The sequence below is a fragment of the Empidonax traillii genome, unplaced genomic scaffold (genome assembly GCF_003031625.1).
Source record: "Empidonax traillii isolate 1590-97213 ecotype Southwest subspecies unplaced genomic scaffold, ASM303162v1 scaffold196:size3368384, whole genome shotgun sequence".
Lineage (NCBI taxonomy): Eukaryota > Metazoa > Chordata > Aves > Passeriformes > Tyrannidae > Empidonax > Empidonax traillii.
In genome coordinates this window covers 2,759,264-2,779,593 of record NW_020955389.1, presented here as the reverse complement: position 1 = coordinate 2,779,593, position 20,330 = coordinate 2,759,264, and the positions used below count along the sequence as shown (strand labels likewise).

Sequence of the window (20,330 nt, the reverse complement as noted above, 5' to 3'; positions counted from 1 at the left end):
TTAAACTTAAGTTAATGCAGTAAAAATCTATATACTGTGTTTTACTGAAGATGCGACAGTAAGCAAGATTGTCTCATTTAACTACAATGTCAATATAACTATGAAATACTAAGCCTCCCTTCAGAGTTTTTCTTTAAGATGGGAAAGATGTTGATTTAAGATTCTGAGAGTAATTTTAGTTTGTTGAGGCCTATGTCTTTTACATCTGAAGCAGGACTCTACCAAAGATGAAGGCATACTTTTTGTGCCTTTAATCACCTGTCCTCACCTCCAGTCTGTGGGCTTTGCTGGCATAATTATGCCAGTAAGAGTTGTAAAGCTGTGTGGTTCATTCACTGGTGTCACTGCTCTGATATAGGATCAGTTATACTAGCAGGTGTGAATATTCAGAGGTAATTTGTCAAGATAGTGGATTTGCAATCTTATTGCTCATGATACTCCTTAATTTAAGTATTGAGATATTTTTCTCAGAAAACATAGAGTAGTTGTAAGACTTATATACTTGTAAAAAAAAAAAAAAAAGAAAAAAAAAAAGGCGATCTCAGTTTCTCCATGCAAAGTTATTTCAGTAGAAAAGTGCTAAAATATTCTTGACCTTTGTTAACTAAAGAACATCTCTTTTGAATTCAGCATGACCTTTCTTCTCAAAATGGAGTTAGGTTATATCAGAGAAGGTTAACAGTTTTAAAAGGTCAAAATCAAATTAAATCTTTTGAAGTAATCAAAATATTTCTGTTGACCTGACCTTTATTGATTTATTCCTTCACCCATTTGTTGGTTGAAAAATGTATGTAAAAATGTTTATATCTGATACATTACTAGTGTTGCAAGATGGGAGAAAAAAAATTGAAGTCTTCAAAATTCTTATGAAAGACAAATTTTTTCATGTACTTCTGTATATTGAGATGCTCCTTACATTTGACTGTCAACAAGAAACTGGGATTTGATTTAAGACAGGGCAGCTTTTGTGATGGAGAAGTTGAATTAGCTAATTTTAGGCAGACGTTGGAGGAGATGTACATGCTTGTGCTACAACTACCATGATGTAATTATGGGAATATACTTATTATGCTAGTCTTGGCATTTAAAGATTAAAGTTTCAGTCAAAATCTTTGAAAACAATGAAAAGGCCTGGCCATGATAAAAATAACAGCAAAATCTTCCACTAGGTTAATGGACCATCATCTTACCATTTTGGAGAATATAAAAGAATAAGTGAGGAAGTTAAAATGTTCCTTAATATTAAGAAATAATCCTTTTTTTTTATTTGCCCCTGTCCAGAAACTATTAATTTACCAGTGACTGCATAGGGTGATAGTGGTCTCCACTGATATTTGCCTCTAAAAATGTCGTACAACCTTACATTATGCTTCTCTCTTCTCCCACACCTCATATGAACATTTTTAAATTCTCTCAAGGAGTGGATTTTTCACTTTCTGCAAGAAGTCAGTGTCCATTTGTTGCTGTTGTCACTGCAATACAAATAAGCATAGTAATAAATATTTTCATAATCCATAGATCAAAAAAACTATAGCACTAAACAGAAAATATAAGATGATTATAGAGTTGAGAATGTTGCCCTCCTTGACACAAATAGCTGGGCACAATTGAGGATCTGAGCATTTTTCTTACAGGAAGAACTAACTGACGATAAATTCTGCTAGTTGTTGGGTGCAAATCTGGCTTATTTACAGGAAAGGTGTTAAATCCCATTTCTCTGAGTGCCACAGAAAGGAAAGTAAGTCATATCCTTGCTTACAACTCAAAGCCTACCCACGAGCCAAAAGGAGTGTCATTATCTGCAAAAAGAACCTCTTCCTTGGTTCCAGCTGGGACCACCCGAACAGTTTGTCCATGGCTGTCCCCTGTGGTTTGGCTCTACTGTTCTCCTTTACGCATTTGCCATACTTCCACAAGAACACTGTCTGTTTCCATTACCACAAGCAAGGAGGCACTGAATTGCTTCAGTCACCAAAAGGAGTGACTGGCGTGGCCTCCCGCATAGCAGGAAAACTAGCTAAGAAAGGGAAAAAAAACTAGAAGCAACTACCAGTCTGGCTTGTGAGCCTCAGTTCTGGGCAGCTTCACGGGAAAAGAGTGGGAAATACTCAGTTTGTGAAGCTGAAACCAAGAAGGGCAGATTTCTGGGAGAATCTGTGCAGTGCAAGAGGGTTTGGATAGAAAAAAGGGTCTTCGTTCCTCTGACCTACTTTTCTTACACATCTTGGCCCTTTGCCCTTCCTTTAAAGAAAAACATGCGTTATACTGCTGAGAATACTTTATTAAGTCTTTGTAACACTTGTCCCTCTGCCTTCATGCACATACACAGAAAAGCTTCATTATCCAGTCACTAGATATGCAATTGGGGCAACATTCTCTGAGGAAATAATATGATGTGAAATTCCTACTGAAGTGATAGCTGAGTGGAGCGGGAAGACTCATCACAGTTGTTTGAAACACTCCATGATACAAGCGAATTTTGCCTTTTCCCTTTCATTTCCTAGTCTACAATTGTTCACAGGGAACACAGCAGTTTCTTTACTCGGTCTAAACTACTATTTTGCATTTTATGTTAATGCGAATAAATGAAACTGCTTGGATTAGGGGATGGTCTTAATAAAAATAGCAAATCTCTGGGAACCTTTTGGGTCTCAAAAACCAGTTTCATCTAAACAAAAATGAACCACTACAACAGGAAAATAAAACTCATTAAATAAAGTGATGTTATAAATAATGCTGATGGGAGATTTTTTTTCTACAAGTAAGTGTATGGACAAATTCACAATATGAGAGCTTAGAAATAGCTCTCCTGGCATTTTATCATCTTTAAATCACACTAATTTACCGTATGTATGCTAACTGATTTATAGAGTTATTTATACAAATGATATGGGCACCTAAAACATAGATTTCTTTTAAATATATTGCAAGGTGACATCACTGTATCTGTATTACCAAACTTTATTGTTTTGGGATAGTAGGAATTACAGTGGTTATCTCTAACACTATTTACCTTGTTTTCCATATCTATCTGTGGGAAAGTCTGGGCCTAATGTTCTGGTTCTCTCACTGGTGAAACTTCAGCTTCACAAATGCCACAGTGTCATACCGGAGATCTGCAAAGTTTCTTCACATGTGCTGAGATTAACCACCTACGAGCTCTGTCACACAACAACACCACAATTCTGTAAAGAGAATCAGCTGCTGTACTGACCAAGGGACCTGAAGAAGTGACCACGTAGAAGAAGTACTTTAAGAAGGTCAAGGACTTTTGAATACTGTGTGCTAGCCCACTCTGTTCTTCTTGGACATTTGCTGAAAGAAGTTTCTTATAGAACACAGACCCTTCTTTGTTTTAAGACCTTTGTGGAGCAGTAGAAAAGCAATGGCTATAAAGAACAAAATAAGTCAAAGATACATTAGGCATCATACAAATGTCTCCCTTTTCCAGGGGGATCTCAGCTATTATAATAGCCATTAAAAATTTATAGTTATAGATTTAAAAAGAATAAAAAATAAAAAAAGAGATGAGCTGTTTCTATATAGATCAAATAGCATCATCGTGCCCTGAAGGCACAGGTGCTGTTTTGCTCTGTCTTCCCACACCTGAGCTTAAGACAAGGAATTCAATAAATACAATTGTTTATTCAAGTGGAACCAGATTCTTAAAGGAAACGGACAGAGTTTTTCAATTAAAGTGGCACTTGCACTTGAAGCACGGTCTTTCTGCCTTCCTAACACAGGACACTCTGGAAAACAACCTAAACCAAGCCTGTAGTTTGGTATTGCATTCCATAGACACATGAAGGAAACAAGGGTCTCAGTGTTGCTCAGTTATTTGGAGGGGATGTAGGAAGGCAGGAGGCACTCGGCAGTCTCTGTCATCACAGGGTCCCTCCTGCAAATTTCCCTGATGGTTCCAGGTAGTTTTAAGCTTCACTCCTCACTCTGGCAATACCCATCTAAGCCACCTGTTACGACGAGGATTTGCCAGGCCTCCAGGTAGACTGAAGAGCAGGGGACTGCAGAATTGACTAATAATTTAGGCACACACACAGAGGGGATATAAACATTCTGTGGGTAATCTGTTTACTGGTTTCGGTTGCTTTCTAGACAAAGCAGATCTCATGTAAAACAAGCATTTTACCAGTGATGATACACAAGTCTTGTATGAAGTGAACAGATTAAGCTATTTACGTTCAACTCCTGAAAGCACTCCAGAAAATTATGTCTATGTCAGAAATCTTATTAGGTTTCAGAAGAGGTAGGAAAGCTTCAGCCTAATCATAAGATAGAAGGTCTTCAGGCTTTTGAGAATGACATCTGAAGGGCATCGAGACTGTTTTCTAAAAAAGGAAAGGGCAAATTTCCAGTACATATATAATCACTGGTAGCATTTGTGTTGTCATCCTCTCTAAAGCAGTAACAAAGTGCACAAATGGTGGATGATTAGAGAGGTCAGTCAAGTGTCCCATTCAGCTGTAATTGTAGAGTTTTTAAAAATTCTTTTGACATCAGAAAATATCATATTTTTTTTAACCCAGCTTTTTGCTATGATTAGTTAATTCATGCAAAATCAGCGAAGAAACAGAATGGCAAATTAAAAGCAGTGTAACAGGAATGTCATTTTGCAGTAGCGACAAGTAATCAGCAAAATCAGTTCACTGTAAAATTACTGCTACCTGTCAATGTTTAACTCCACATGCACAGAACCTTGGCAAATTTTTATTTAAAATACTGCCACCCAGCAGATCTGGAAACTGTTTTGAAAAAAACTGCTGTCCCCTGTACACTTTTGCTAATGCTGCAATCATTATCCTCTTTTCCTGCTCCCACTAGAGCACTTCAAGAGATTTCCCTGTCTCCCAAAGAAAATCTAAATGCACTGTTTTATTTAATTAACATAAATTTTAAACTATCATGCCTCACAAAATCTGACAATCTTCCTAATAAGGAAATGATGGTTTTTCCGTAATAGTATTTCAAAACAAGTTCTGTTTTCCATTTCATCATTTTTCTGCCTGGGTCTTAAAAGAGAGTTTTTGAGTAATGAATGGACATATGCTCTCCAATTTTGAAGCAAATTAAATTAGAGAATAGTCACATTGGGAAAATAAAAATATAATCTGCCACAGACCAAATAGCAGTTTTCATTTCAGTAATATTCTTCAAAACAAGGAATTATTCCAATTGCTTATAGCGGGTTAAAAGGGGTGGAATCCTTCTGTCCAAGTGTGACTGGAGTTTTCAGTCCAGAAATAAGTGAAATGAACCACATGATGTTATCCTTCTCATCAGCTGAAAGTCTAAATTATTTATACACTTTCTTGTTTTGGGAAAAGATGAAACTAAAATAAAAGGAATACATGGTAGGAGTGACATGGAACTGGGGAAACAAAGTGTCTTGTGCTGACTTATCAGTTTGAAGGAAAAAAGATTTTAAAAAACAGTCTGGTGATCACATCCTTAAATTTTGTGTAACTTTTGTAATTCCGGACCATGAGGGATGAAGCTGTTGGCAGGCTTAGGTATAATTTAGAATTTCAGAAAAATGTCTCTGTAGTACAGTCTTGATCACACATCAGTAACATATTCAGAGCTCTATGTGAATGATTTGTCCTGTGAACTTTACTTCAATAATAGAAAGAAACTATGTTGAACATAATAGGTTGTAACTGTGATGTGAAAAGGTGCTTTCAGTGTACCTAAAATTTAGCATGGGGCTTGTGTCATTGATGAGGGAGAATGAGGGAGTTCAAATGATCCCCAGACAAACATTCGTAGCATCTTAAATGTTGTGGCTGACACTAAATGCTTACAGTCATTTCAGTTTTTAGCTAATGGTTGTTTGCCTGCCATTAACAACCATTTGGATGGAGTCTCTGGGAGACTTAATATTGCTACCTCCAGTTTTATCTTATTTTATTTTAGGACATCTTTTTTTCAAAGAGTTTTTTTTTTTTTGTTCAGGGTTGCTACAGAAGTCCAGGATAGGAAAAGGTTTTAAATGTTAATGTCTTGCCTACTGAAGGATTTGCAAAGAAAATGGTGAATCCTTTGACTTTGCAGTGCATAAGATTGTTTGGGTTTTCTCCACCACTATGTCTATCTACTTATTTGTTACATTGTTTTTTTACAGTATATGAGGTATGGGCAGTGTCTCACATGCAAAAATACCAGTGGAAGAAAGTGAGCAGCAGATTAATGCTGTGACCACTGAAATCCATAGCAAAAGGCATGCACAATCAGTGGCAGAAAGAATAAGCTTGAGGAAATTATTCAGATCTTTCCAAAGTCCTTCTACATACAATTCTACATTTGAGCTAGTTAAAACATTAATTTTCCTTATATAATAATCATTATACTTCTGCAGGACACATTGTACACATGTTATTAATCAAAAAGGAAATTTGCTAAGCCCACTGAGACAACCAGGTACAGAAAGTTATGTCTGGGTTGATCTTAGTTTGGCTGAAGTTCAGATCCAGTGTTTCAAAGTAGAAAGGAAAAAAAGCTTTCAATATTATGTAAAGCACAACAGGCTGTAGGCACACATATCTCAGAGCAGCCAACAGGAGTGTTCTGTGGCGTATAACAAGATCTCTTAGAATCATATGCACAAAGATCCTTGTGTTCTTATAAAATGTACATCATTAACAAGCAGTTTAACAATTTGACCAGACCCTAATATATATTCTAACTGTATAAAGCATAGTAGCCAGTAACCCTTTGCTCTGTATGTCAGCTCTTCTTTCCCCTGTTTAAAAAAATAAAAATAAAAAAAAAAGTGAGGAGGGCAAGGGGTGGTTCTTGCAGGTTTCTCTGAGTCTTTATACAAACAGTCCTGACAGTATCCAAGTCCTCTTGACTCTGTAATATTATACAATCTCCTTTTCAAAATAAATGGAAAGCTACAAAGCTTCCAGAAGTATTGCATTTTGTATAGGCAATCCCTCGCTCTAAAGGACTTTTTTTCCCTTATTTTTGATGATTTATACTCTCTTCTAAGCTACTGCTGTAGTTTCCATAGTAAATGGTCTTTGATTTAGCTCATGGTTATCAATGAAAAAACGCCTGAAACACAGCAATGTTTCATACATTGTTTATCAGCCATTTGCCAGTGACACAAAGAACCGCAGGTGAAAGGAAAGATGAATTTAAATACATTCATTTTCATTCCTGTGCTTTCAAGCTGTTTGCCTTGTAGAAAAATTAGACATCCCAAAGCTGATAAATGTGACTGACAGTGTTAAATATAGAGTGACTTCAGACATTTTCTTTCTGGTTTGCAGTAGATGTGACCTCACCAGGTGGTAGCTGTCAGGCAGCTGTTTCCTCAGATCCTTGCTTTTCACTATATTTCTCTGCAGGTTCATGGGTCTGCACTCATCACAAGTTATTTTAAAGTTGTCCACTCTGTATTCTACACATCCTCAATCTACTGAAAATAGATTTAAGTTCCACTGAGGTGTGAATGCAAAGGGAATCTGAATCCAAATATTTCTCTTTTTTTTTTTTTTTGCAGCCGGACCCTGCAGGCAGAGATATCTCCATCCGACCAATCTTGGAGCACTGTGAAAACACCCACATGACAATTTGGCTTGGGATTGTCTACGCTTATAAAGGGCTGCTGATGGTAAGCATAGCATGTTCTGCACAACACTGATTTCAAACTGCTATTTATTGATAGGCACGAACTGAATTATATTTACTTTCCTGGTGGTTGGGAGCGAGTTAAGACTGCACTGAGCACAACTTTTAAAATGAGATCTGTTGTAAAGTTCATTAGGCAATAATATGTGGATATATGCATGCATAAAATAAATAAGACTTTAATAGCACTTAGCTGAGCGCCATAGATATACCATAAACCAAGAAATTCAATAATGAGAAGATGGGTCTATAAATGAGGCAACTTTGTAAATAAAAAGACCAAATCATCCAAATTCCTGTATATTCTCCAAAAAAAAGGTAGGATGAGGTTGTTCTAGGTGTTCGCCTCTGAGTTGGAACTTGCCTGCAGGAATGGTCACAGGATGCAAGATTAATCTGGGGCCTGAATTATAATAAAATAACCCTTTTGTCACAGAGGCCCATCTCCACAAAAAGATTTAGTTACTAAAACCGACCTCAGGGACCAGGAACCCTGAAGCTTGATAGTTAATTAAAAAAAAAAAAAAAAAAAAAAAAACCCTGTAAAGGTGACTCTTAGTGTTTAAAAGCTTCTAAAAGGTTTTGAAAACATCTGATTTTGACAGCAATGACCAGCAGAACACCTATCTTGAGTTGAGCCCCAGCTGGATCCTAAGCCTAGATAAATATTAGTCTACACTGCCCGAAGGATTCAATCTGTTCTGTGCATTTGTAGCATGCTGGTTCATCGGGACACCCATGAAAGATTGGGTCAGCTGCTTCCACCCAGCGTGGTTGGTGTTGCTGCCTGGGGCTAATCCAGGGAGAGAGAGCTGCTGGTGCCTGGAGTCCTCCTCTTCCTTCTCCACTATGAATGACGGCTCTGCTGAGTCCTGCGGCTTTTCATGCTGCTTTTTTCTGCCTGAAAGCTCTTTAAATACCCAAGATAAAGTTCAGCGGGGAAGGATGAATGATTTTGTTTCTTTTAAGTTCTGAACAGTTGCTTTGTGGTCAGACTGGTCTGCTGGGGTGAGCCTTCAGGCAAAGAAGGCACTAGCACCAAGTGCTTCCAGCTCCCAGATGAGAGCTCTGATCCTGAAGCTACTAGCCAGAAGGAAGTCTTCTCATATTTCCATTTAGAAATTAAAAAAAAAAACAAAAAACAAAAAAAAAAAAAAAAAACCAACCAAAACAAACAACTTTAGATGTATATTCTTCTTTTTCAGTGAATGTCCAAGCAGGCTGTGAAATCAAGAGCTAGGACATACTTGATCCCTACAGAGGGATCAGGAATTAGGATAGATTCCACACCTCAGCATGTCTTACTGTGTAGCTCTGGGTGGCTCTGGAGAAGTCAGTAGCCATGACATTGACCAGCACCGGAGCCACAGTTTGACAGTAAGATATAACTGTCCATCGGCATAAAACATTATTCTTTATGCAAAACACACAGCACACAACCCAAAATTGTACCAGAACATTATATGTGCAGCTTCTACACTCATGTGGAGCTGGGAGCTTCTGAAATTCCTACTTATATTCCTTTGTTTGATTCTTCCTAGTCTGAATAGTACCAGTTTCTGATTTTTTCTCTTTTTTAAGACACAGCTTCCAAAGAGGTACAGTTAGACTGGAAAGCATAGCCTTAGTACCCAGTTCGCTGGCCAGGTATTTAACTTTACTGCAATATTTGCATACTTTGTGCTGGTGTCTGTTTGGTCTGTTTGTATCTGTTAGGTCATTGGTTTATCTTCAGGGATGAAGTTCTTAACTTTTCATCCCTTTTCTGGTATATTACTTTACTCATGTTTTGACATACCTGCCCTTCACTTAGGAGGCCATATTTAATTTCATAAGACTTGCCTTAGATAATTTGTTAAAAGCAAAAAAGTTTTCCCTACTTCTGTTACTTTCTAATCCCCTTGTATAGAAATTTTAAACAGTTCATTTTGCTTTATTCCAGATAGAATTTACCAATGTTTCTTATACAAGTGCTTAAGACATTTTTCTCTGTGAATATGTCTGAAAAGTAAACAAGTAAATATGCTTGGTTCTCCTAAGGTCGTATAAATAAACAAATCAAATTAAAATCTCTTTAAAAGTACTCAAGGATTCAAACAAATGGTAGGGTGTTTTCTGCTTAGATTGGATTGGGTTTGGGTTTTGGGGTTTTTTTGGTAAAACTAACTTCAATAATGTTTTCAATTAAAAATTGGGGAGAGAAAATAGCAGCATAATTTTTTAATATACATTCTCAGACAATTTTCTTTGAAGTTTCAAGTTTGAGTTGTGTTGGACAGTAATCAAACTGCCTTGGTTCTCACTAGTCTGTTGCCCTAGATTGGTTTGTCAACATGTACACTGGACTATTTTCTACAAAGTATTTGACTCTTTTTAAGTCTGCAAGCATCATTTGCAAACTTATTTTGCAAATGCCATTACTCACTATACTTCTTTCAGGCACAAAGTGTTTCATAACCACCAGTGAAATATACACTTTTTATTACTCCATTGCCCTCTTATCACACGAATCACTACATAAGAAAAAGGATGATATTCATCTGAGTAATTTAAATAATTGTGATGGTGAGTGATATGAGGACAACAGAATTGATGTGTTTTATCTCATAATTTGCCTTCAGAACAAAAACCAAAACCTTTCATGTTACTGTATCATTTTATAAAGCTTTATCTAATACAAAATTGTGTGGTTTGTAATAATAAAATACTTATATCTAATTTAACTTGCTACATACTAAACATCTAATTACAATTAGCAAAGCAGTATTTAAGGTGAAATGGCTTAATGATTTGCTTGGGCCAAAATTGTTTACCATGACCTCTTGTCTCAAAATGGGAATTCGAAAAATGGGGTTAACCTAAAAAAAACTTTTCTTTTTGGCTTGAAGTACAAAGTAATACTGTCCATTCTGATGTCTTAAATGCACTGAGGCAGTGAATAAATCACTCAGGGTAGGGCAGAGCACAGAAGGGCAGGGAAGGCAGGGTAAGGCAAAATAAGGGAAGGCATTACTCGCCAGGATGCACCAGTTCCCTCTGTATTAAAGTAAGCAAACTTTAAAAGCCAGATTCACAATTCTTCAGCTGCCTTTGAGGGGATGTGAGGAAGTGCTTACTAACTGCATGACAGCTTATCAGTTATTGGATTCATATTCCTCAGGACTGGTGACTAGAGAATAACAGGAAGGTGATCATCCCAAATCTTGCCTTTACCATTGTGTGAGTCTTCTTAATGACCAATTTATTAGTCTTCTCAAATTCCCCTATATTTATGGGATTCAGTGTTTTCTCCCATCTCAGGTTCAGCTCCTAAAAGGCTACATACAAGTTCAAGTCTGTCTGCATGTACATGTTGTCCATCCAAGTGTTGCAGTAGGCTCTCAGTGTATGAGAGAAGGCAAAGGTTTTTAGTGTTAAGTGAACATGTTTCCAAATGGCTTTTGTAACTCTTTTGCAAACTCACCTTCTTCTTCCCAGGATTCTTAATCTTATCTCTGCCTTTGGAATGTCCTGAGAGATACCTGAAAGTCTCCCTATCGGTTGTTAACCCTTTCTTGTCATTGGTTGGTTTGTAAGACCTCCTGGGCTCCTAATGGTCACTTTATAATCCCCTCAAGAGCTATTTATGTCGCTACCCAGAACAATAAACTCTCTCTGCCTCTCTGCTCGCTGCTGCTGTCTTGTGGTCTCCATGGGGACCATGGAGACCTCGTGGTGGGGAGGAGGGGGAGGGTACCTTCCCCTCCAGGACTAGGGGTTTAGCCCATTGCCTGGAGTCCCCCTCCCTATCCAACCTCAACGTTCACATCACAGAATCACAGAATCAATTAGGTTGGGAAAAACATCTGAGTTCATTGAGTCCAACCTATGACCAAACACCACCACGTCAAATAGACCAGTTGCATGTCAGCTACTCAATTCTAGTATGTCCAGCTTTTGATTTCTGATGATGTAGACATAGTTGAAAAGTGCCTTTATTTCATATATTCCAAAGAATGATAGAAGACACACCATCTTAAACTTGTCAGCAGTGTGCTGTTAGTGAGTGCACTAATATATTTCTGAGGGGTATAAGTTATTTTTCAGATTTTAGCCAGAACAATACCAGATTGGACTCCTCTAAAATGCTTTGCTTAATAATCACACACACTAGTCTTGTCTAATATTTGATTCCTCCCTTGCTGATAATGCTTTTAATTAACGTTAAACTCAAGGCGTACATACGTTGGAAGTTTCATTGTGTCCCTGACATAGTATTACAGGTACTGTTAGTAAGCTACTGAGAAACAACCTTTTGTGGCAAAGGTGTATTTTCAGCTTGACTGTTACTCTCTATATCAAATCTTACTTTTTTTCCTGTAAGTGTTAATTGAGAAGTTTTTAAGCCATAATAATACTGACCACTTCTCATATGCTGTTTTCAACGTATCATCCTTAGCTAACCTTGCTAAGGATGAAAGTATCAGAATTTCATGGTAGAGATAGGAAAAAAATAATGCATATGCATCATGGGACTTGATAAAGGTCACTAAGAATAAAAAATTTAATTTCTTCTAATGATTCCTATTCAAACATTCCAGTGGCCACTATAGTTGATATACTGCACAACATAACTCTGTAATTGATTTATGAAGCCAAGTAAAGTATTAATTCAACTAAAATATATCCTTGGGATAATGTTCGATCTTAATTTCAAGTCTGAAAGAATCCTCTGTGTTCTGAGGCTCTCTAATCACTAAGCTGAATATGTCTTACTTTCAAACCTTGAACCTTGGTGGTCTTGTATATATTTTATCCCTCTTTCTCTAAAATGAACTGATGCCTTTATTTCTAGGCAAACTTCCCTGCATTTGGCCAAATTTCTGTGGTTTTTCTAAAAATCATGCTGCTTCATGAAGGTGACATCTATGAGTAGCTCCTCTTCCGCTTCCTCTGCATCATTTTCATCCGTGATATTATAGTCTCCTTCGAGTCAATGTACATCTATGGGACAGCTTAGGTTAGGAATTTTTAGAAACCTATCATTTTCTTTTTGAGTGGTTTCTTGTTAATAGTTATATGTTGAGACCTATCATGTAGATTTCAATCAGTTTAAATTTATTGTATTGATTTTATAGCATTCTATTTTTAAATAACAATACTGTGCACTATTAAGACAAACACTACTGAGAAATCCAAGTAAGCTGCATGAATGTGATTAACTCTATTCAGTTTTGCAATGTCATTGAAAAAAATAATAGCATGTTGAATTATATTCCTATCACTTTTTTTTTTTTCACTTATTGCCCGAGTTCATGTGTCAACCATTTCATTAATTTGCTTAGGATAGAAATTATGGTAATAGCTCTGTAATTACTGAAGATGTTCCGCTTTCTCTTTTCCCATATGGCCTCTTTGTATCTTAAGTGGAGCTTTGCCAGAATTCAAATAAATATCAACAATTAAGTCCAGCAGTCCAGACACCTTCTAAATCAATTTTTAAAACTCCTGCATGTAAGTTACCAGATCTCAGTGATTACAGCAGCTTGCCTTGACAGGGTTTTCGCCAGTCCTCTGTTTTGGCAAGATGTGAATGGATTGTTCCATCTCTATGTAAATATGGGATAAAAACACTTGTTAAGTATATCTTATCATGCATCATTACTATTGAATTTGTCATCTTCCAAGGAATGAATCATTATTATGATTCCTTTTTCTCCACATACATTTTTAGGAATCTTTATGAATTCTGTTAATGCTGCTAGCCATTCATTTACTATTATGTATTTAACTACCCTTTCCATTATCTGTATTTTACACCTTTAATTCACAATCATTATTATTAACTTGCTCTTTTTCACCTTTGTTACATTCTGTCTAGTCTTTGGCCAATTTTATTGATTGTTTGTTTTACATTCCATAACAACCAAAACAATTTTTAAGGTAAGAAAAGCTTGTTTCTGCATCCCTTTTTCAATAGCTTCCTTTGCTTTGATGGCTAATCCATAAACATTACTTTTCCATTTTTTTCATGCATCTAGAAGTGGATTTGCACAAAAAGGAGTTAGATACCATGGTTTAGGCCTTGGACTGCAGTCAGTGCCCAGTGGCCCAGTCTTTGGTCAGCACTCAGTGCTATCGCCATGGTAGGCAGGTGGGCAGAGTGCTGGGGGTAGAAAATCCTCACTAGCTCTAAAGGGACTCTTCTCTGAAGTCCAGCAGTGGCTGGTTCTATGACAGGCACCAGTAATCAAATACTCAGCAGAAACTGTCATAACAGCATTTAGGTAACTCCAAATAGGGATGGAGTGATTGTCCTTGCTGGATGCTGGATGTGGCTTCTCACTACTGCTTCAGATGCTTAAGCCCTCTCTGTATGTCTAGCCCAGGAACTGCTTATGAGTTGTACAGCTGTGGTGTGCAACACAAGCTCCTCCTTTTTACTCTTTTACTATATTTACTCAATGAAGGCTGGATGTAAAGAGGCTTTTTTTTTTTTTCCTCTGAGGAAAGTGAAGCAGTGGAGCAGGTTCCCCAGAGAGGTTGATCAGCGTTCGTCCTTGGAAGATGTCAAGACCAGGCTGGATAGAGCCTAGCCTTATCTCACAACTGAGTCTGCTTTTTGAGCAAAAAGCTTGCACTAGATGATTTCCTCAAGTCTCTCCAAATTATCTTATGATAATATATCAACAGTATTGTTCATTAATCTCTTTAGTAAATTAATAAATTTGATGTGTATAAAAACTGAATCGTTTTCAAATGTTAAAATTCCTAGTTATTTTCTGAAAATAACTTTGATTTTTTAACACATTTATTTTCATTCTTTCCTAATGCCCTTCATTATCAAAAAGAGTACTTGGAAGAAGGGGCTGCCCCCTTCTCAATTTTCATGATTCCAGCTCATATTTATGATGGGTTTAGCACCAACCCATCTGTCCCAACTTACAATCACTAGAGAGGAAAATAGTTAAGTTTTCTGGTGGGGTAAGGTAGTTTATAGTGGTACCAGATATTATGTCTTTAATAAAACATGGACAGTATTTTAGTATCCAAAAACACACGTTTCCATATGGTTTTGTTTGATAAATTTTTCCCTATTATGACCATAAGGAAACTTCAAATATGTTTTTGAAATGTTGCAGATAGTGCAGTCTTTTCTTACATGTCTCTTGGCATCAATATTTGTACAGTAGAAATAGATTTAAACTGTAGCACACACTGGTTTTGATGAAACATGCTTCATCTCTTTACAGCGTTGTGATTGTTTGTGGTAATCTTGTGCCAGAGACAATATAAAGCTATTCCAAATGGATATTTGCTAATAACCAATTGTGCATTTGTTTCAACTTAGTTACTGTAATGTATTTAACGACTAAGCAGAATATTCATAAAAGAAAGTCAAATACCGTCTGAATGGAAAGAACGGAAAATATGTTATTGACCCTTTGATTTGGGAGTCTTAAGTATAAAGTGAAAAATTTTATCTGGATGCCTGTTAGTATTCAGAGTTTTGTGCAGCTGCCTTTCCATGTTGCACTGGGCATAAAAGGTTTTGCCGTGACCTTTGAGAAGAGAGTCCTTCAGCTGAGTAGCTAAATATCATATCAATCAAAAACAATATTTAGCTGTTGTCCTAATGATCAATAGAAATATTAAGCTTCTCTTTAATAATGTCTATCCAGAGTAGCTCTGTGAAAATGAACTAAATTCACAGCTGACTCATACCAGATCAGGGGAGTGAGCAATGGTTTAACATCAGACTGTACTGTGAAGCTGAGACCTACAAGGCTATAGTTTGACTTTCAGTTTTCTAATCTTACTTACTATGCCAGTAATTAAAAAAAGGAAAAAAAGTCCCTTTTCTCTGTATCTTCCTGAAAAATTCTCAGTATTTTTTACTGCCTAATGCTCCAGTGATAAAATGAAAATCAAAAATCCCTTTTTTTATAGTTTTGTAAAATCTCATTGAAAAATATCTGCAGCCATTGTGCCTATGTCTGTGGTGATCTGGATTTAATAACTGATCATAAGTAGGAAAACTAACAAGTCTAGCTTCACAGTTACTTCAGACTGAGGTGCCTTTACAGGCCAGAGTCCAGGACTACCTTTGCCTTTAGGGGAGACAGGAGGGAAAATCTCATGATAATGTAGCTAAAGAAAAAAAAAAAAAAGACAATTCTCTCCCCCAAAGAACCAAACCCAAACCAAGTAAAAATCCCCAAATATAAAATCTTTGTAGTAAAGGCTTGGTTTTGTTCTTTTGTGTGACATAACAGGGCTATGATGCACAAGTGAGCACTGTAAGTGCTACTACAATATAGCAATTAGCTGCAAAGCTGAAGCCCAGTCCAATATATAGTCTTTCCAAAACTATATCCACTAGTTATTGGAAAGCATGACTTCTGGCAAGATTGGAGGTTTTTCCTTTGGTATTTCTCTGCTCTATTCTGATATCCATAGTATATTTTTCTTTCTTTATCTTTCTTTTCCCAATACTGCTCATAACCCACTCCCAAAGTAAAAGCTGACATGACTTTGAAATGAAACATATAAAAAGCGGTTTAAGGGCAGTACAGGGCAAGAGGGAATGGAGAAGATACATAATTTCCTGCCTATCACCTGACAGTCTATGCAGTCCAATATCAAATTAGGCACTTGGTTGTATCAATATATGTTGTGCATCAGTAAGCAATAGTTATTGTCTTTAGCAGTAATTCTCATGAACAAGCTTTAAAATTAATTAGCTAGTAAGGTTTTAAAAGACAGTGTTAAATGTTTTCCAGTTCATTAGCTACAAACACTTTTATTATATTCCCAGCTATCACAATCCAGTCATTACGAGATTTTTTAAAAATTAAAGTTTGCCTGTTAAACTCTGCAAACACAGGTATTGTATTCACCATAGTCCTGTTATTCCTCTAAGATTTTAATACAGATTTCTCTTAGTGACCGGTATTCTAACATTAGTCACAGTAAATTTGCAGTATAATCTGTGGTCTTCAGATACTGTTTTCCCCAAATTTATACAATCACTGTCTCATACCCTTTTTAGGTGCACTGACAACACAGCGTAAACTACCATACCAACTGCCACAAAGGTAATATTCTACATCAGTGTAGCGTCAAATGGAAGCTCCCTACCCTCAAACAAAAGGTGAAACAAACCAATCTTACCGTACAGCAGTCCATACCTTCAGAGAAAATCCAGAACAACATTTTTATGATGCTTTCTAGATCAGTAAGATGTGTGTTTAGTAGATCAAAGTGGAAAAAGGCTTTAAGTTCATGACCAAATTATAGGAAGCCTTCCCAGTTGTATACTCAGTAAGTCATTGGTTGAGACCCCCAAAGGGACTTAAATTAGGCCATCAGACTTGACAGTAGACTCTTGTGTCCTGAACTTTTAGACCACTGCTTTCTATAGGGGAATGCATAGCCCTGAGTTATTCAAACTCCTGCTGTGATTGACAGGGTCCATCAGGACGGGAATTGTAACTGCCAGCAAGGAGCTGGCCAAGTGAGCTGGTATAAGGCAGTGGGGACAGATGGGTCCCACACCTCTCTGAATCCAGCACATAAGCACTGCTAAGAGCTGCCTGCCTCTATCCCAATGTGTATTCATGCACGCCTTCTCTAAAGACTGTTTAATCAAAATTCCCAACGGAGATCAGAGCTAACATCCCACGCAAGTGCCCAAGTAATTAAGACAGTCACTCTCTCACTACATAAAATCTGACAGCTCTGAAAGAAGTTGAGAGCTCCTTCTGAAGCCAACCTCTACTTTGGGGTTGGGCATCTGGGGCACATCGCTGTGCTGTGTTCTCCAAACATGAAGCTATGCGATGGTCATCACCAGCATCATTTTGTGTGAGGCCCAAGCCAGTAGACAGTCTGAGAAGCCTTTACCAGCCTGAATCCTCTAGGAGTAATAGGAAGAGAGACAGCTGCATTGCAAATCCCAGCAGGCAGCCTTAAATATCAAATAGTCCTTAAATTTACAGCAGTCTCAAGAATTAGGTGCCCCCAAGCATAATTTGAAATATAATTTACTTATCTGGGGATAAGTAAATAAATAAACTTACCTGTTTAAAGTTTAGGTCTCAGGAGTAAAGTGGAGCTGAACTAGGTAATATGAGTCTGTGTTTTTAACTGCATCCCATTCCTCAACCAAGCCATTTTGAGGATTTACAGGATTTTTACAGTCATAAAACTTAATCTTTTATTTGTGCAGATTGTTTGAGCCTCAGGAAGGGGGAAAATAGGAGGGCAGATGGGGAGAAAGCAAAGCATCAGATTCCCTCGGGAAAGCTTTGTCTCAGAGGAGAAATCTTACCGACCTCATGGAGCCCTGCAGGCATCTGGAGCAGGCAAACAAGAAGCACCTCTGCAATCACCACTACCCTGGCAATAGGCTGCAGAAAACTCTCACCTTCTATCCATGTTTCAAAGATGAGCTGTGACTTCTAGAAAAGGAGATATCTCTTCCTGAGGCAAGCATTTCACCCAAAATGCTGATGAAAGTTTAAAAAATGCTCTCAAATTTACAGTTGTTAAGATCTGATTATTGAGAAATGCCTCTGCCTGAATTAAGGTGCAAATGAGGCCATAAGCCAATAGTCAGATAAAATGTGAGGTATAAAGACAGAAAGAAATAGAAAAGAGAGGAAGAGAGAGAGACAGCAGAGACAGACAGATTAAGCAGAAGACAGTCATCATTCCTGGATCCAGCGGCATCCCATTGGTGCTTCTTCACCCTAGGTTTCTCCATGTTGGAGGTCCCAAGGTTGTTCAAAACTATTCACTATTTATACATTTTTGCAAACAAAGGAATTAATACTCAATGGCTACACAATTCTCTAATGCTAATTCGTCTCATGCTCAGTCTTTCGTTCCTTTTGAGTCAGTGGTTTCTTGGGTCAGTGGGCCGTGAGTCAGTGGCCATGATCTCCCTCTGCCAGAATTACCTTTTACCTTATTCTGATTTCAGCAAAGTTGCTGAGTTGACTTTCTCTGTGGTATGTAAATTCTACATTCTTCATGCCCATTATCAGGGATACATTCTTCTCTCACAGCTTTGTTTACCTCCCCTGAGAGAACACTCAGACAATAGTATCACCCTTATCTGATCTCAAGCTCTCATTAAGGTGGCTTAATTTACAGTCCAAGTTTCAGGTATCCAGAGAGGCATCTGTCTGGTAACTCGGGGTGATTTTTGTTTGACTAGCGATACGGGGAGATGCGTACCATTAGCTGCGTCTTTACACAGTTTGCTGCAGTGGGAATTTTTGTCTGGGTGTATTACTCAGGATGTGCTAACCAGATCTTTTCTCTGCCGAGCCTGGACTTAGCATCATCCTGTGGCTACATTCTGTGCTTTTCTCACGACTAAGTCCTTCTGTGGCCTAAACAGTGCTTGAGACACACAACTGTGATCCTTAAGCCCTTACAGTAGTGCATCATTGTCCGGAAACCCCCTTGCTGCAAGAGCCTCTCCCTTTCTTTAGTTATAGTATAAATAAATATCTTCTTTTCATCTGGAAGATGCTTAACTATTTTCCATGCTATTCTCATTTATAAATGAGAATGGGCCAAACCATAACCCCCACAACACTCTTCAAACCATCTTTTTTCCATTATAATTGATATTTTAGATCACTTTATAACTGCCTCAGCTATAAATTCATCCCCATTATTTGTAATAAGTGCTGTCCTCACATAAGTATATTGGCTGTATTCCCAGAATAATGCTTTTGGAAGGGAATCTGTTCATACTAGGAGAAGAGGAGGAGAGTGAGGGATGACCAGCAACCCTAAAAATCACATTAATAATTAACAGTAGTAGAAGAAGATAGAAATCTTCTCCATAGTTAATCAGCATGTCATCCTTTAAAAATGTGATGTAGAAATACAGACAACGATTCCTTCTATCCTTCAAAACAGCTCAGTGCAGACCAACCTGTTTGTCATTTCAGGGGCTGGCAAACGTAAATTAGCAGCACTGCTGAGCTGCACAGCACCAAGAGTGCAGGCAGCGCAGGACAGGCAACCACTGAGACAGTGGGATGTCTGGGAGGAGTAGATTTGTGTGCTGCAAAAAGGTACCACCACTGTATGTACCCTGTGCAGCCTGAATACCATGAATACAATGAACAATTTGCTCCTGCAGAGCCTGTAAAGGAGCCTGTACATTCCCTGCTCTGCCTGTGCACAGTGCCGGACCCAACAGCAGAGGAGTGCTGCCTGCATCCCTCCTTACTGGAGCTATTACCTTATTTAACAGAGGGGCTCTGAAAATATATTAAGGGATGAGCTGCTGCTCTGGCACAAAGCTACCTAGCTTGATAAATGGTACGCTGTCTTCAGCTGCCTTACCTGAATGGCTGAGACCCCTTGCCGACCCAGGTAGCTCTCTACAGACACCTTGACCCCTGAAGAACCCTCTCCCATGTTCTGCCTGCAGCAGCCACTACTATTGTTCCTGCAATTCTTAGGCTGCTGGGAAGAGCTGGAGAAGAAGCAAGGGGCTAGAGTGAGGTGTGGGCTTTAGTCCTACCAGAGGAGATGGGTTAAATAGAAGAGGCAGGACTGCACTGATGAGACAAGGGAATGCCCTGTGTAGGAGCATCTCCTGCAGCAGCATGTACAGGTGGGAGAGTGGGAAGGTTGTTGAGAAAGACTTGGGTAAGGATTGCAAGGGT

At 38.0% G+C, this 20,330-nt stretch overlaps 1 protein-coding gene across 1 annotated transcript in view; it reads left to right on the top strand.

Annotated features, from left to right (window-relative positions):
* The window catches only part of GABBR2 (gamma-aminobutyric acid type B receptor subunit 2), a 467,186-nt gene that overhangs the window by 417,641 nt on the left and 29,215 nt on the right, over positions 1-20,330 (top strand). Inside the window, exon 14 of the mRNA XM_027886882.1 lies at positions 7,526-7,636. Coding sequence (XP_027742683.1) covers positions 7,526-7,636 — 111 coding nt within the window. The remainder of the gene's footprint in view (positions 1-7,525; positions 7,637-20,330) is intronic.